This window comes from Perca fluviatilis, chromosome 5 (assembly GCF_010015445.1).
Source record: "Perca fluviatilis chromosome 5, GENO_Pfluv_1.0, whole genome shotgun sequence".
Classification (NCBI taxonomy): Eukaryota; Metazoa; Chordata; class Actinopteri; order Perciformes; family Percidae; genus Perca; species Perca fluviatilis.
Window position 1 is genome coordinate 20,250,486 of NC_053116.1, and position 17,592 is coordinate 20,268,077.

Sequence of the window (17,592 nt, forward strand, 5' to 3'; positions counted from 1 at the left end):
GTTTAGAGCTGGGTTTGGGGGTTAGGGTTACTAGACTAACAATTATTTTCATTATCGTTTAGTCATTTTTATGACGATTTTATCTTAACTTTATTAAAGGTCCCATGGCATGAAAATTTCACTTTATGAGGTTTTTTAACATTAATATGCGTTCCCCCAGGCTGCCTATGGTCCACAATTGGCTTGAAATGGTGATTGGTGTAAACCGAGCCCTGGGTATCCTGCTCTGCCTTTGAGAAAATGAAAGCTCAGATGAGCCGTTCTGGAATCTTGCTTGTTATGAGGTCATAACAAGCAAGGTTACCTCCCCTTTCTCTGCTTTGCCCGCACAGAGAATTTGGCCAACCCATGGGAGAGAGACATCATGGCTTTCAAACGAGAAAAGTGGCAGTTGGTCAAGGCCACACCCCCACCCTCCACCTTGCCCCGCCCTCTCTCCTCCTCAATAGCTAGAGACACAAAAATGGCACATACTAAGGAAAGCTCATTGTGGGACTGGCTCTAGTGGCTGTAATTCTGCACCAAGGCTGAATTTCGGGAAAGAGACTTCAGATATAGTATTAGGGGACCACTGAGGTCTATATAAAAGCATCCAAAGAGCACCATGTCATGGGACCTTTAATTGATTGTTTACATTATAAAATGGAAGAAAACGGAAGAAAAAAAACCAACCCAAATATATTCAATTTACAATGATACAGTATATAAGAGAGAAGAACAGCAGAAACTCATATTTGAAATGCTTGAACCAACACATTTTTCTGTTTTTCCTTGATAAATGATTTGAACAACCCTAATTGTAAGAATTAATTTTCTTTGGCTAATTAATCGATACATTATTAATTGTTTCAGGACAAATTGTTTTGTACTAACAGAAAATAATTCAATATGCGGTAAATGCTACACAGTCTTCATTCCAGACACTTTTACACTTTGCCTCAAACTCTTTAACTTACTGACTCAAAATTGACTTTATTTATATTATTTATTTATATTATATGTTATTTACTTAAAGGTGCCCTTTCGTTATGTTTACATTCAGTTTTACTCAGTGTTGCTTTTCCAGAAAAATTAACTAGAATTAATACTGGTTGGTTTGTTTTCTGAGATGTTGTTGGAGCTTTTGAACCAACATCCACAATTTGTTCCAGCTGTGAGCATTGCTTCTATTTCCCTTGTGCATTGCATTATGGGACAACAGTGTCCATTAACGGTACAGTCCAACATTAAACGCACTGCATTCCTGCCAGAATGTGTATGTAGTAGTTTGTAAGTCATTCTGTCAGCGCTGATGTATCATTTATCTCTCTCTCTCTGTTCTCTCTCCTTCCTGTCACATGCGCTCACACGGACACATACCTGCAGATGCATTCAGCCACCTTTCTGCAACAATTGTTTACAAATGTACATACCTCACACATACACACAAATAAACACTAGTACTGTATCTCAACAACCACAAATCAAGCACAGACATGTTTATGGTGTGGTGGAGTCTAGAAATGAGGTGGCTCAGCTTCCTGGGAAAACGCCGGGAATGATAGTCAGGAATACGAGTGTGTGTGTGGATACATCACTCCATACTGCTCCCCCTTCTACCACAGTGGCCTTAAATAGAAGAAGACTTCGGGAAGGAGAATATAAATGAGCCTTTTTCCTTCTACATCTAGAGACGGCAGTGTTAGAAATGTAAAGGATTTCTCTGTCTGCCTGTATCTCTTCAGACATGCAGAGGCCTCTTGCGTCGAGACACGTGGTGATTCACTGTCTCTACACACGCTGCTTTGAGCTCCACTGTCTCTATAGCCCGTGTCAGTAAATCAGGCTTCATTTAAGTCAAAATTAATACGTACGCCTGTGTGTGTGTTTCTGCAGCTTAATGTTCTTGGAACGTGCAGTGTTGCGGTTATACGATGGATTGAGTTTATGACTTGACATGTAAACCCAATTTTCACATTTACAAAAGAACTCCAAGCATAATGTGTCGTCAGTGTCGCATTCCTATAAGATCCAATCACTGAGAACTCTGAGTGTGTGTGGTATATATGTCTGGCCCTATGCGTGTGTATTTTGCGGGTTTTTCAGTACCCTTAAGTGACTCCAGATGTCCCAAGGCAGCACGCCGGTGGGTCCCATTCAACAGCAGTTCTTTGACTCTGTTAATGCCTGGTATATAAACCTCCCATAACAACTCCCATTAGATACAAATTAAGAGTGTGGGTAGTGTGGGCTCGCACTTCTGTGGGTGGTGCATACAGTGCACATGTGGCTAATAGTTTTTTCTCATAATAACTTCCAAACAAGTCCAATTAATTTGCCAACTGGGAAATGTACAGAGGGGAACAAAATCACATAATTGTCCTTCAACCTCCGTTCGACCGGGCTATCTCTCACTCCGCCCTCTTTCCCCAAACAGGTTTCAAGAGTGGAGAAACTCAGTTATACTGGGTGTTTCATGCACTTTTGCGCATGCAGACACGCTTCATGAATGTGAACACCAGTTTTCCACAGCCATGCTGCACATGTTAATCTCAGCACTCTGTAGCTGTGACACACAGACGTCCACATACTGGAAAGCCACAGAAAATGGTTTTAGTTCATCAGGATGGAAAAGAGGAGTAACTGCATGATAACAGTGTGAGAGTCTGGTCTATACACTGTCTGTCTGCTCAGAGTCACGCAGGGATTTGCTTTTATCAGCAGACAGTCAGACCTTGTAGGTGGTCAGATAAGATATCATGTCCTAATATGGCTTGGTTAGTCTCACTCACCACCAGAGTCTGTTCAGGCTTTAAACGGTTCAAGCTACTCATCAGTGAGTTTTTTTCTCTCTACCTCTCTAGGTACAGTAAAGTCAGATGGGAAGCCAATGGATAAGTCTCGGTTAACAGTGAAGAACTCCGGCCTTCAGCGCTCCTCTTCTGATGCCGGTAAAGACCCCAGAAATGGCACCGGGGCTGGTGAGCAACGGAAACCTCCGTCCGGCCTTGTAAGGCCCTCAACTGGTGGAAACTTTGGCTTCAAGAAGCCTACCACAGCTACCAATAACGGCACAAACAATGCGGGGAAGATTCCTAAAACTTCGGGTATTCCTGTCAAACCAGGGACTGGTGGTGGTGGTGGTGGTGGTGGAGGACGTAAGACAAGTCTAGATGTTTCAAGCACCGACCAGAGTGGTTTTCTATCTCCAAATGCCAGGACGTCTCTCCAGTACCGCTCTCTGCCTCGCCCAGCTAAGACAAACACCCTGACTTTAACCCGGCCTAGCTCAGCTCGCCCAGTGAGCACTACCATGGACATGGTAGGAGGCTCGGGGCTCAAACCGCCCCAGGGCTCTAGGCTCAAAGAGCCCGCCTCAGGGCTTGGTTCTGGGTTAAGTAAAGCAGGTGGTCGTGGGATCCCGAGTCCCAGTCCTGTCAATCAGACAGACAGAGAGAAAGAGAAAGAGAGGGCCAAAGCCAAAGCTGTAGTATCTGACTCTGAGTGTGGAGGTGGGTCTCTGAAGGGCAGCCCTGCTCAGACTCCCTCAGAGAACGGAGGTAAGCTGCAGGGGCTGCGACCTCCCAGCAGTGGCAAGGGCATGGATCTGCCCTCACCGAACACACACAGGTATTGGCTTCATATACTACCAGAAAACATACATGGTGCAATTTCTCAGTATTTTTCGACTCACAAACAATGAATATGCATTGTCTGTCTTTGTCTTTAGGTTATCTGGGATGCGCAGCCTGGCAAAGCCTCCATCCATGGCCCATCTTGACAAGCTGAACTCAAACAGCCTAGAGGTAGAAGTTCAGGACTCCCTGCCACCTAAGATTCCTCCCTACTCTAAGCTCCAGGACCTGACTAGCTCAGCAGGCAGCTCCACTGGCCCCTGCCTGACCCCCAGCCCTGCTCCTTTACTTAATGTGAACTCGTCAGCCTGCTTCTCAAGCTCAGGAGCAGGGTTGGGGCCAAGGCAGGTCTCTTCTCTCGGGGTTCAAGGGAGCACCTCTCCCATTATCTACCCTCGTCTGTCTGGGCTGCATCGCAGCATGGAGTCGCTGCAGCTCACAATGAGTCTGGCCCCAGAGCCCCAGGAGAGGGAGAAGGTGAGGGAGAGGGACAATTTGGTGAGAGGCTACACCACCTTAGAGTCCCGGCACAAAGATAGACAGGAAGACAGAGGCCCTCCTGCCAGCTGGAGCTCTGGAAGTAAAGTATCATTGTCTCTCACAGACAGGTGAGATTCAATAATCTTCAATTGTGCATATATTTTAAACCCAATCACATCAGACTGGTATACATTCAAAGCAGATATTTTGTTATTAATTTTTGTAATGCGGCTATGTATCTCCACCTACTGGTCTGCTGAGGAACTGCACCGACATTATCTATTGTTTAGGGAAGGCAGAAGTGATAAGGGAAGTAATAATGCAATAATGCATCTCCCGCCCCTTACTGAGTGGGCAGGTGGAAAGAAGATTCGGTTGGCATTTGATGACAAAATGCTCAGACTGGAAAAGGCATGGAGCCAATTTTTGACAGCAGTGGCATTAATCAAGAGTAAGAAACAACACCTATTCAAACCTTCAAAGCAAGATAATAATTAAAACGCAGACCGGTAGAGATGTCTGTGGTTTTGTCAGGATAGTCTCAGAATAACAGAATATACTTAAGAATATTACAAAAGTCCTTGTAGAATGCAAGAGGATGCCTTATCTCCATCCCATGGTAGTCACAAACTAAAATATGTTGTCTATTTCATGTTTTTGTACGGTAAATTCTGTATGAGATGCTAAATATGGCCCAAATGTTAGAATGTGGTTTAATGAGAAATCTAAAAATCGTATATAAATTATGAACTCAAACTACAACCCCCCACACACACACACACACACACACACACACACACACACAGACTGAGAGGTTTTAGGCTATTATTACTGCAGGCCTATTATCAGTGTTGTATGGGCCCCAGTGACTGAAGTCATAATTACTGGTTGACACCAGCTGTCTGCCAGTCATACTGTGCTTCTTTGCGCCTGCTGCCTGTTCTTGAGAGTTTAATAACTCCCTGTGGCAGTGGTTAAATAATGTCATTGTTTAATCTCCACAGTTCTCAGAGAGACAGAAACACACTGCCAAAGAAAGGTTTAAGGTAAGTGGGACACACACATACAGCTACACCCCGTCATACACTGATAGTTTGGCACAGTCTCTCATTACACACACACACACACACTCACACAGATACCATTGATTAGATCCTCATTCAATGACAGATTGTGTTACTGTAATCCTCATCATCCCTGTCACTTGTATTCCAAAAATCCTGCTTTAATCCCCTCAAAATCTCATTGGGTCCCACCGGCAATATTTTGTTTTTGTCTTTCCACTTATTTAAAAATATTGTTACTGGGTAACACTTTATTTTAACCCTCATTATTTAGCATTTAAAAGCAGTTTAACATTTATTAATAAAAGGTCAACAACTCCTGTGAAGCATCCATAACTGGAGGCTGGTGTATAAACACATTTATAGATAACAATACACTATAATACAATAGTATTATTAGTAGTAATATAAAATATGTCTTCATAGGAGAAGTTATAATTGTTGAAAATAATCTACATTAATAACAACTTTTGTAAAAATGTCCTAGTAACTCTATATTGTATGTACTCTAATACTGTATATTGTAATGTGTTCTAAAAATTTATTATATGTTTGTATCCTGCTTATAGATGATAAACAGGGTTTAAAATAAAGTTAAACTAAAAATATAAACTATAAACTTTCTTACTTCTTTTTATAACTCTTCTTTCATTTGATTTTGGCTACTTTTGTGTGTTCTCAGATGGCATTTAACATGATGTTCCCAAATGTCCTCAAAATGTTAAACTTGAATACTGTACATTGATTCCAGTATGTAAAAATGACATATCTATAATGACTGACGGTTTCTTTATTTACCATTCATAGTGACACTAACTTTGTCCTTTGTGCAGTTTTAGCGGTGCCTCCCAGGTTGAGGAGGAAGGGAAGGAGAAAGGGGAGAGGAGACACTCTCATACTATTCTCAGTATGACCGACTCTCTCAATCTTCCACTGCTGTCCTCACCCACCTCCCTGCCCCGCACCTCTAAAACCAGTATGGGTGAGTTTGAACACATCCACACACACACACTTAAAAGAGCACTGACGAGAATAGCGCTAACACTACATTATGCATTTCATGTATAACATCGCTATCTGTCTTTCCTTTGACCCCTCTGCTCTCTTTCCAGTGCCCAGCCCTGTCGGCGGACCTCCGAGGATGACTCGATCCAACAGCATCCCAACGCACGATGCCTCTCTGGAGCTGTATGGAGCGTCTCCGCTGGGCAGCACACTGTCGCTGGCTGAACGCCCCCGCAGCATGGGAATGGTTCGCTCCGGATCCTTCAGAGACAAGGAGCCTGACGAGGGTGAGACCACTGAATTATTGTGATACCTGTAATACAACGTTCTTTTCAGTGTTGTTGTGCAACTCAGTTTCTAATTGGTTTATTTTGTCGCATTTTAGTTCATGGGTCTGTACTCTCTTTGGCGTCCAATGCCTCGTCAAGCTACTCCTCGGTGAGTGTGGGCGGCATGCAGAATCAGGTAGCTACGCTTCAGTATAAGATTTAGTGTAAGGTGTATTTACATGGGAGTGTGATTGGTGCTTTCCTCTCGTTCCACACTTTAAATAGACAAGACTTTCTCCCTGGGTATGCCCAATATCTTATTAGTCTCCTCTCCTCTCTACTCCTCTGCTTTTGTCTTATCTAACACCTTGACTCTTATTCCCACTGCTTTCAAAGGCTGAAGAAAGGATTCAGGGAGAGGTAAGTTGGTTCTTGCTCTTTCTTCTTCTCTGTCTCATTTCTGTCCTTTCATCCATCACTCTCATCTCTATTGTCTGTGGGAGAACAAGTCTGTCATTCATTTCATGGGCAACATCCACTCCTAGTCACTTGTGTAATCTCAGCCAATGTCAACTTTAGTAAGCTTGGTTTTTTGATAATGTAACATGCCCATTTTTCCTTACAGCAAATACGTAAGCTGAGGAGGGAGCTGGAATCGTCACAGGAGAAGGTGTCTAACCTAACGACACAGCTGACGGCTAACGTATGTACTGTTTGTCTGCTACCTTACTTATCATTAATAAATGGTGCCCTCTTGTAGCCTGGTTGACACCAGACCCTTCTCAGTTGTAACTGAGAGTGGGTCTGGGAAAGGTTCATTGACAGTTCATTTCCAAAGGGGCGTCACCAACGGACGCCACTCAAATGCCTCTGGGCGCAATTGGATAGTCCTTCAACCAATCAGACCAATGATCTGGGTGACGCTTTTCACATCCAATATCCAACTAAAGAAACGTGATTGTGGTTTTTGGTTCCCTCCACGCCCATAGACAGTACATAAGAAGTCCACGCCCTACTTTTTCCTTGCAGGTGTTGCATATTGCAAACTTGTTATCTTCTGCACACATGCTGAAGAATGTCCAAACAGCTGACATGTTGCAGGTTAATTCACGAGGTTCCCTACATGTGCAAGAATAGCGCGGACACAAGCTTCACACCGCGAGCACTGCAGGTACGCGCCACACACGGCGGAAAAGTTGAGAGAAAGGAAAAAGAGACTGTGTCTCTGTCCGTGTGTGCGTGCGTCCTTGAGAACTGTAACTCGTATAACTTATGTTGTCAGTTAATTGTAACGTTGACCGCCATGAAATCGCCATATGTCAGACTGACCTGCAGCTCGCCGGTCATGGGCGTCATGTTGAATGTAAACAAAAAGCTGCTCAACGTTGCTGCGCGATCCTCGTCTGCGTAAAGCCCGCCTCAACGGTCGTGATTGGACATTGTAAATGGGTTTGAATGGGCTCTTCGCCAGACTCACCTGCAGAGCAAATCTCAAATTTGCCGGACGTTCGTCAGGGTTTACCCAGGCTAGCCCTCTTGCATAAAGCACCCAAATAACTTATTTCCTTTTGCAGCAGCATCAAAATGTCCTCTTACAAAACATATAAATTTAACTTAATGTCTTTTAGCAAATATCTTAAAGCAAATATTCTTAAATAAATAACATTTTATCCCCAAGTGGATTTCAACTCTCGAAGGAATTTCTTAAAGGGAATTTTCCATCTCACAAATCTCCCTGGCAAAATAAAAAAGAGAAAATACCTTTTAATCAAACAAAGGAACAATACATAAGATGGCCGGGGACTGTCAACCAAGCGAAAACATCTGCTCTGTGCAACCACAGTCTTATCTATACGAATTACATTTGCCATAATTAAAGGTACAATGTGCGGCCTTTCACCCCCGAGGCAACAAATTTGTAATAGCCCCTCCCTCCAATTTTACACCCTATTCTTGTCACTCGTCTTGATGAACTGTCCACCTCAATGACATCTACCCTGAGACAGAGGTAACTGATACTCATGAAGACATCACGAGTGTTGAACAAGCGACAGCAGGCAAAGAAAGAGCAATGTCAGGGAGCCTTCAACCGTCTTGTATTTTTTGTTTCTTACTGCTTAATGTAAAAAGATGTGCATAGCACATCAAACTTTGTTCAGATTATGTTACATGTACCTACCTTATGTGTACCAGTTTATTGTTGCTGGAGTTAAGCTTTTGATTTTTCTGCAAGTCAGATGATCCAGACTTTTAAAGGAAAAGTCAGATGGTATTCTATATTTTTCTTATTTTCAACATATCACTTTCAAAAACCACCAACAACAACAACAACAATTAATTGATCCTAGTAACACGTATTATCTGTGTGCCCAAAGCTTAATATACCTAATTCTTCTGTGAAATAGAGTTCTAAAAACACATCAGTGAGCCACATTGGGTGACATATTCCGTTATTATGATGAACATGGGCACTGTAGTTTATTTTTCCCCACATACAGTACACCGCCCTGCTGCCTAAAATACTCACTGTTTCACCAAATTCAATCAACTCTGGAAAAGGAAAATATTAAGCCTTTTATAAAAACTACACTTTATTCATGACCTGTTTTTAAAGATGTGAGTATTGCTAGCGAGCCACAAACACTTTATTTCTCACACAAGGCAAGATATTTACCCTTCAGATGAAATAGGAAAGATATGCATAGAGAGAGATTTAAAATGCAAATTGTGGTATGTCAGTTATAGATAATTTCTGTGCATTCTCAGCACATTTCTTATCCATGTGTGGGGCCTGAATAATGCTAACCTCCTCCTGAACCTCTCCCCAAGCCACTTAGCTTTGGCACACACACGCACACACACACAGGTGCCTTGCTCTTTCTCTCCACTCTACAAGGTTGTTTCTGTAGGACCACCCTGTCAGCATTTCCATTGGTCCAAGTGCAGCAATACAGCGCAGCCATTATGCACGGCTTAATGCAGCACACATAAATCAAGTGTCTGTGTGTGCATGCGCACGCGTGCATGGGTGTGTGTGTGTGTGCGCACATGTGCGTGTGTGTGTTTGAGAGAGAGAGAGAGAGAGAGAGAGAGAGAGAGAGAGAGATTTTTTTCATACTGTTTGACCTTGTTTTGCAAGGGCAGTGAATTGGCAAAAGAGATGTACGGATAACAACATGATTATGTGTGGGATTAATGACTGGGCTGTATGCATTATTTTACTGTATTAATACATTCTATAAAGGAGAGGGGAAAGTAATTTTCCCTTCCTGCTGTGGGCTGAAGTGTGTGTGTGTGTGTGTGTGTGTGTGTGTGTGTTGTGTGTGTGTGTGTGTGTGTGTGTGTGTGTGTGTGTGTGTGTGTGAGAGAGAGAGAGAGAGAGAGAGATTAGGGAGGAGGAGAATTTTCCACAGGGGACATCCTGTTCAGCCTTTGTCTGTTATTCAGCCTTTTAGCACCTCATATACAAGCGATAAAGGGGAAGAGGAAATCTGTTGAATCTCTTCCTGTATAGGGTGTCAATTTCTAGTTTCATTATTCTCCTTATACTTTATCTGTGTCTACATGTAAATTATGTTGTTAATGTAATATAATAAATAATAATTTTCTACTTTAATAAATAATTGAGGTAAACACAAATTATGGATTTTGTCTTTCATCTTTTCCAATCAGGCAAATCTGGTGGCCGCCTTCGAGCAAAGTTTGCAACTGATGACAACTCGTCTGCAGAGTCTGTCAATAAGCCAGGAACAGAAGGTATCGTCACATCCACACTTTCAAACATAAACACTCACAAACCTGAATTCCAGCTGCATTCCACCATTGTGACCGTCTTATTATGAGCATTCAGCTAAGAGCAGGCAGCGTTGTGCCAGCATGGAGTCAGGTGACTTTGATCACAGCCTGCGCTGAGGAGCTGAATGTAGGTTAGAGGCCCAGGCTGCAGTCCCACAGGGTGACTTAGTGTGAGAAGAGGATCAATGAAAAACAACCTTCACTTTAAGCTGTATGAAAAGTGCAAACAGCTTGCTCGTGCACTCACACCAAACATCGCATTCCTGCATTCTTCAGCCTTTGTATCTATTTTGCTGTGAATAAATTGATCGGCGCTCGAGGCAGTATTCAGTGTGTGCATAAATGTGAGGAGTCTCTCTCAGTGCTTCATGCCTTGCTGCTCCCACTGAAAGACCCGTCTAGACCACTCCAGAAAAAGTCTTTGTTGTTTGTGCCAGCGCACTGACCTGTGCAGCTTAGCCTGGAGCTGAGGCTCTTTAACCTTGAGGAGATGGCCCGGGCGGCTCTATTTAGAGTGGAGTGGCATCGACTTTAGCACACAAAGAGAGGCTCCGTTGTTCTGGACTCTTTGTCCTTTTGAACTGTTAATATCGTGAGGACGATCAAGCACGCCAGGTGTATGAGCTCATATGGTGGGTTTGAGTTGTAGTGCTTAACTAAAACATCAGACCATACTACTCCTTCCCAAAAATGTAGGAATGTATCCGTTTTTATTTTAAACATTGAAAAAAACGGTCCTAAATTGGATTAAAAAATGTAGTTTTTCAAAATAAGCCAAACCATTATTTTCACATCAAAATCAATCTTTATTTGTGTATGTGTGTAGTTGTGAATTTACCTGATGAAGGTCTGAGACCGAAACGTTGGATTTTTCTATGTGCAGGATTTTCTCTAAACTGTATGTGTGTAGTTATAAGCTACATTGCTATGGTCTGAGTGCAAGAGAAATTATTTGCAAAATGTGTAAAAGAGAAATTTAGAAAACCGGTATTACCGGTATTATATATATAAAAATGTAAAAAAGTTAAAATAGAGTTAAGTTACAGTTAAAATGTATTTTAAAAATAATCGATAAGAATAAAGAGACATAGTAGCACTGAACTGAGATGAGCATGAATGAGGTAATGATAAGGTAACTCAGTGAAGTGGTGATGAACTATTCATTTCTTACAGGAATAATTGGCAGGTCATTTGCATGTGTTTTTCACTGTCTATTACCAGAAGAATTGTCTGAGCTGATCGATCCTGGAGGACCTAATTAACTCTATATTGGAAAAAACAAACCACTTTTGATGATGATAATAATATGAATGCATTTTATTTATATAGCGCTTTACAGAGTTTTTAAAGAAAAACATACGTTAATCAAAAATTGAAAAGCAGCTCTAAAAAGGTGAGTTTTGTGATTTGAACATGGACAGATCGGTGCAGTCGCGGATGTGTTTGTGGAGAGAGTTCCAGAGGGAGGGGGCAGCTATGGAGAAGGCTCTGTCACCCCAGGTCCGGCGCTTGGTCCTGAGTGGTGGAGACAGAAGGTTGGCATCAGAGGAGCGGAGGCTGCGGTAAGGAGTGTGGTGGTGGAGCAGGTCAGTGAGATAGGACGTTGGGTATGGTTATGGACGGCTTTGTGAGTGAGTAGAAGGACGTATCGTATCTGTCGTGGGACAGGGAGCCAGTGGAGGTTCTGGAGGACAGGGGTGATGTGGTCACGGGAGCGAGAATGCGTGAGCAGATGAGCAGCAGAGTTGTGGATGTACTGCCGTTAAATAGGACTTTGGATGATGTACCATAAAGAATGCTATTGCAGTAGTCAATTCTGGATGTGATAAAGGCATGGATTAAGGTTTCGGCAGCAGAGAAGGAGAGTGATGGGCGTAGACAAACTATGTTCTTGAGGTGAAAATAGGTAGTCCAAGTGATTTATTTGATGTGGTGTTTGAAGGAGAGGTTGCTGTCGAAAATAACTGAGGTTGTGGATGTGTTGGGAGGGAGACAGAGTGGAGTTATCGATGGTGAGGCTTAAGTTGCAAGTGGTTTTGGTGAGGGATTTGGGACCAATGATGATCATTTCTGATTTGTCAAAGTTAAGTTTGAGGAAGTTGGTTTGCATGATGAAAAGTTTAAACCAGTCTGCTTCATAAAAAAAAGGTAAAGCTTTCACACAGCTCTGAGCTCAGATAAAAACTGATCTATCCCAACCCAACTCACTAAGATTTTTTAAATGTGTGTGTGTGTAGGACACAGAGCTGGTAGAGCTGAGGGAGACCATCGAGGCTCTGAAGGCCAGGAATGATGAAGCCCAGGCTGTCATACAAGGAGCCTTAAACAGCCCGGATAATATGAAAGGTTTGGAGATGGACCAGTTGATCTTTCTGTTTCCTTCTGTCTCTCTGCACAACTGACTGTGTCCCTGCACATTTGCCTCTTTTGATGTTGACTTTTCTTGTTTACCAGACGTGCGGATTCGACGTCAGAACTCATGTGAGAGCATCTCCAGTCTCAACAGCCTGACCAGTATGTCGAGTGTGGGCAGCTTCAAGGACCAAGATGCCAAGAAGAAGAAAAAAAAGAGCTGGGTAAGAACACACGCTGCATGCAAAGCAATGTTTTACTCTCACAACCTTGTGTTTGTCTATGCTTAGTTCATTTCCCCTAGTGATAATGACATACTAGTAAGTATGACCAGTTTCTCCTTCCTCTGTGTTGTGTTATTTTTTTGTTTTAGGTCTTTGAGGTGAGTGTAATCATTTTGTCCCTATAAAGCCTCTATAATTTTCTGTCATTCATAGCATTATGGACTATCTAAAACTACAATGCAATTCTCAAGTACCCTCCATCTCTGCACATTGACCTCCTCAGCTACTGAATGGCTGCCTGTTCTGTGAATATTAAAATTGAATGGATGGCTGCAATTCAGTTTGAGTGGCAATCAGCAGACATGATGGAAAGCGGAGTTCTCAGTTTAATCATCAAAATGTGTTAATTGCGGTTTCTCTTTATTTACACCATGCTCCATATTGTGTATTTTGTCTTTCATTAAAATGTTGTACAACCTTACCAAATATCCCTTACTGACCCAACAGCAGGGTACTAAATCTGCAAAAACATGCACTGACTACAACTTTGACCTATTTGCAGAATATGACTGGAAGCCAATCATTTTGGGAAATGCACTTTGTTTTCTTGCCAAAAGTTGATACCACTCTCATGTCTGTCCAATAAATGTTAGCATTTAGCTTAGCATATAGACTAGAAACAGGGGCAGACAGCTAACCTGGCTTAGTCCTAAGGTACAAAATTGAAATGTTAAAACAACAGGTTGTGGTCGGGGGGCTGAGTGTGCTATAACTATTTCTTGGCTGGGTACAGTCTACACTGGTTGCCTCATGGTTATGACAATACACCAGGAAGTGTGTAAGTGAGCTTTAGAGGTACTGGTAGACCGATCCCTCTCACTCACGGCAATAAAGTGAATAAGCATTTCCCAAGATAACGAACCACTTAATGTTTAGCATGTGTCAATGTTTGTGTCAGATTAACAATCCTAACACCTCCTTCTTTTTTGACTCCGAATATTGGTTCAATCATCTGTCTCTCCCTCTTTCTCTCTGCTCCTCTCCATCTGTGTAGCTGAGGAGCTCCTTCAACAAGGCGTTCAGCATTAAGAAAGGCTCAAAAACGTACTCAGACATCGAGGAAATTGCCACCCCTGACTCCTCAGCTCCCAACTCCCCAAAAATGCTCCATGAGGGAGGAGAAGAGGACGGAGAAAAACAGCCCTCATCCCTCAAAACATCGGCCTCCGCCACATCTTCTGTGTGAGTACCCAAACACCTTGCTCCATCTCTCAGCTCAATAGTTAGATAACCAGTTTAGCCTTCATGGGTGTCTTGCCCTGATGAGTGCATATTGTCCCCTCCAGAATCATGGAGACTACAGAAGAGGGAGACATTGAGGAAACGGCGGTATCAGACTTGCGCTCAGAACTCTGGGTGAAAGAGAGAGAACTGACAGACATCCGACTGGAGGCCTTAAGCTCTGCACATCAGCTGGAGCAGCTTCGAGAAGCCATGAACAGCATGCAGGTTTGTTTTGCCTGTGCATGTTCAGTAACGTATTCACCTGAGGCATAAGTATAAATGGTGCATTTGTGTGTTAATAGAACTCGATATTGAAGTTTTTATCTTGTTATGTCCTAGTCAACAGTGGAGAACCTGAAGGCAGAGAATGACCATTTGAAAACAGGCTCTGGTCCCACCTCTTCCACTTCCCAGCCTTCAGGCCTGGCCTCTCTCCTGGGGCCCTCACTGCGGCAGCCGATGAGCATGTCCCTCACCAAGTCATTCAGCCTCAGTCTGAATGATTGTAAAGATCCAGGTACAAGACATACAGAATTTCACCTATTTTCAGCTCACGCACAAGCACAGTAATAAATAAAAGTTCTATTTCTATACGCCTCTCATGCTTTTTTTTCTTCACTCTCACAGACGTGTCTCCAGCTGACACGTTAAGTGTGTCTTCCCAGAGGGATGAGGTGTGTGCACGAGTGCTTGTCCGCATTGGAGATCAAGCAGAGGTAAACACAGAGCACCTTTAATAGACACAACATCCAATAATGTCAACAGGTTTATATCGAACAGCTGGGAGATTATGCACTCTTTCCCTCTCTCTGTCTCTATAGGACAGTAAGCAGCAGCAGGAGTTCTACCTGGGCTCAGTGATGGTCAGTGCGAGAACTGACTGGTCCTGTCTCGACTCTCTAATAGCTAAGACCTTCAAGGTAAGACTGTGTCCTTTTTCACCGTGTAGACTTTAAATATTTATTATTTTATTTATTTGTATTAGATGTATTAGATATTATTATTATTATTAGATTAGTGGTTCTAACAAATAGTATGGCTGTGATTTGATAGATCACTCCTTACTTCTTTTCGTTTTTTGCCAGGACTACCTAACTCAGGTGGACCCGACCGCCAGCCTGGGTCTGTCCTGTGATTCGCTGCACATGTACCAGCTGACCCAGGGAGGGCAGAGGGTGATAGGAGGGGACAAACCTCAAGCCTCACCTTATCGTTGTCTCAGCAGTGGTTCAGCTCGAATACTTGTCACTTTGAAAGGTTAGTGAGTGTCCTCGACTGATAGTAGAAACCATACTAATAGTTGTGCTTAAAATTGTGTATAATCCATTTTCATTTGGATTGATTTCCTACCCTTTAAGCAGCCGTTGGTCTCAGTTCATTTTAGTACAATGTAAAACTCAACTTTGAGAGAGTGTTTTAGAGAGCTGCTATTTGCCTCATTTTTTTTAACACTTTTTTTTAATCAATCCATCTGATGTTATGCTTTTGATTTGAAAGTACAAATGGTTTGTAAATAAAGGGCTAAAATATGTCCCTGTTTTTCACATACCATATTTACAAGTATTTAATAATAAATACAATATAAATCCAATTGCTTCGCCTCGGTCCCCTGTGTCTGCTTCTCTCTAGGTCTCAGAGAAAAATGTGTTGACTCACTGGTGTTTGAGACTCTGATTCCTAAGCCGATGATGCTGCACTACATCAGCTTGCTGCTGAAGCACAGGCGTCTGGTTCTGTCCGGGCCCAGCGGGACAGGAAAGACTTACCTGGCTCAGCGTCTGGCCCACTACCTCCTGCAGCGCAGCCGGACAGACTTGTCTGAGGCCGACCACGAGACCTGTCTCCTCGGTTGCAGCACTGCCGTCACCTTCAACATGCATCGTCAGTCACTGAAGGTAACGCATGAATTTTTGTGTTTTTTTTCTACACAAATATGGATTTCTACACACAGACATTTTTATTTAACCTGTCTTCGCTTTCACAGGAGTTGCAGTTGTATCTGTCCGACTTAGCAAATCAGATAGACAGAGATAGTGGAGGAGAACTGCCACTGGTTGTTATCATAGATGACATCAGTGATTCAGCAGCCACCACTGAGCTTGTTAATGGAGCACTCACCTGCAAGTATCACAAATGGTAAGTCACTTCAAACAGTTACGGTATTTCACTAAAGAGTTGAAATAACATGTCATTGAGTTACATGATTTCCTCTGTTGATGTTTCAGTCCTTACATCATTGGGACAACCAATCAGCCTGTGAAGATGACATCGAACCACAGTCTGCACCTTAGCTTCAGGTGAGCACAAAGCCAGAAAATGTTTACAATGCCTCCTCTTACTTTGATACACTATTAATTACAAAATGAAGCTATCATATACAGTCAGTAAAAGTAACATTGACCATATGACCACAGGATGGTAATGTTCTCCAACAACGTGGAACCAGCTAACGGGTTCCTGCTGAGGTACCTGCACCGTAAAGCTGTGGAAGCCTACCAGGAGAAAGAGCAGGACTCAGCACGCCACCAGGCTCTCCTCCGCGTATTGGACTGGATCCCTCAGCTCTGGTACCACCTCCACACGTTCCTGGAGAAACACGGCACTTCAGACTTCCTCATAGGTGAGAGACAGTGGCCGGTTAAAGCAACACTAGAGAACTTTTCCCGCTTCGGTTCCCCTACAGGTTGGAATCGGAATTGTCCCATTATGTCTCATTCAAACTACAGATCCACTACCTGATCTGGCAAACTTGCAAAGTGCGGTTATAGCTGGTAGAGAGCCACAAAGCGAACGCAGAAGTGCCATTCACCCTGTTACGAGTTGATGAACCACTGAAACAATTTTGGAAACATTGTTTTAAGTTACAAAAAGTTCTCTGGTGTTGCTTTAAGGCAGAAGCCAGGAAACGGGGAATAATTGGATCTGGAAGAGGAAATCAATTAACATGAAAATTTGCTTCCCTCAGGTCCTTGCTTCTTTCTGTCATGCCCAGTATCAGTGGCAGAGTTCAGGCAGTGGTTCATTGACCTGTGGAACCACTCCATCATACCGTACCTGCAGGAGGGAGCCAAAGATGGCATCAAGGTGAACACACATACAGACATCCTCCAAAGTGTAACATAAGTGCTAACAACAACAACAAGACATTCATTACTGTACCTCTTCGTTTATCTGTTCTCTCAGGTGCACGGGCAGAAGGCAGTATGGGAGGATCCAGTGGAGTGGGTGAGAGGGACTCTCCCTTGGCCCAATGCACAGCAGGACCAGTCCAGGCTCTTTCACCTACCTCCCCCCAGCATAGGTCCACCCAGTGAGGAAAAGAAGCCCCCCAAAGATACACCTCCACCCAGCACACTGGAGTCAGACCCACTGGTGAGAGTGACGTTTTTTGTAAAGATCGGGTACTAGTTAAGGGTCAGTTGTCAGATGTCAGTTAATCAGTCTATCAACAGAAAATTTACTGGAAAATATACTTGATAATAGACTAAAGGGGTATTTATTTATT

At 43.0% G+C, this 17,592-nt stretch overlaps 1 protein-coding gene across 10 annotated transcripts in view; it reads left to right on the top strand.

Annotated features, from left to right (window-relative positions):
• The window catches only part of LOC120558875 (neuron navigator 1-like), a 97,151-nt gene that overhangs the window by 76,329 nt on the left and 3,230 nt on the right, over nt 1–17,592 (top strand). For 4 of the 10 annotated variants that reach the window (XM_039800193.1, XM_039800191.1, XM_039800200.1 and 1 more), the window contains 24 exons: nt 2,844–3,609; nt 3,710–4,222; nt 5,099–5,140; nt 5,992–6,140; nt 6,271–6,450; nt 6,549–6,628; nt 6,829–6,852; nt 7,058–7,135; nt 10,105–10,188; nt 11,649–11,789; nt 12,465–12,573; nt 12,682–12,803; nt 13,858–14,045; nt 14,150–14,312; nt 14,427–14,604; nt 14,715–14,803; nt 14,909–15,007; nt 15,173–15,344; nt 15,717–15,982; nt 16,072–16,223; nt 16,313–16,384; nt 16,502–16,707; nt 17,053–17,171; nt 17,271–17,459. In XM_039800193.1, coding sequence (XP_039656127.1) covers nt 2,844–3,609; nt 3,710–4,222; nt 5,099–5,140; nt 5,992–6,140; nt 6,271–6,450; nt 6,549–6,628; nt 6,829–6,852; nt 7,058–7,135; nt 10,105–10,188; nt 11,649–11,789; nt 12,465–12,573; nt 12,682–12,803; nt 13,858–14,045; nt 14,150–14,312; nt 14,427–14,604; nt 14,715–14,803; nt 14,909–15,007; nt 15,173–15,344; nt 15,717–15,982; nt 16,072–16,223; nt 16,313–16,384; nt 16,502–16,707; nt 17,053–17,171; nt 17,271–17,459 — 4,181 coding nt within the window. The remainder of the gene's footprint in view (nt 1–2,843; nt 3,610–3,709; nt 4,223–5,098; nt 5,141–5,991; nt 6,141–6,270; nt 6,451–6,548; nt 6,629–6,828; nt 6,853–7,057; nt 7,136–10,104; nt 10,189–11,648; nt 11,790–12,464; nt 12,574–12,681; nt 12,804–13,857; nt 14,046–14,149; nt 14,313–14,426; nt 14,605–14,714; nt 14,804–14,908; nt 15,008–15,172; nt 15,345–15,716; nt 15,983–16,071; nt 16,224–16,312; nt 16,385–16,501; nt 16,708–17,052; nt 17,172–17,270; nt 17,460–17,592) is intronic. The other 6 variants (XM_039800195.1, XM_039800197.1, XM_039800194.1 and 3 more) reach the window with 6 other exon arrangements.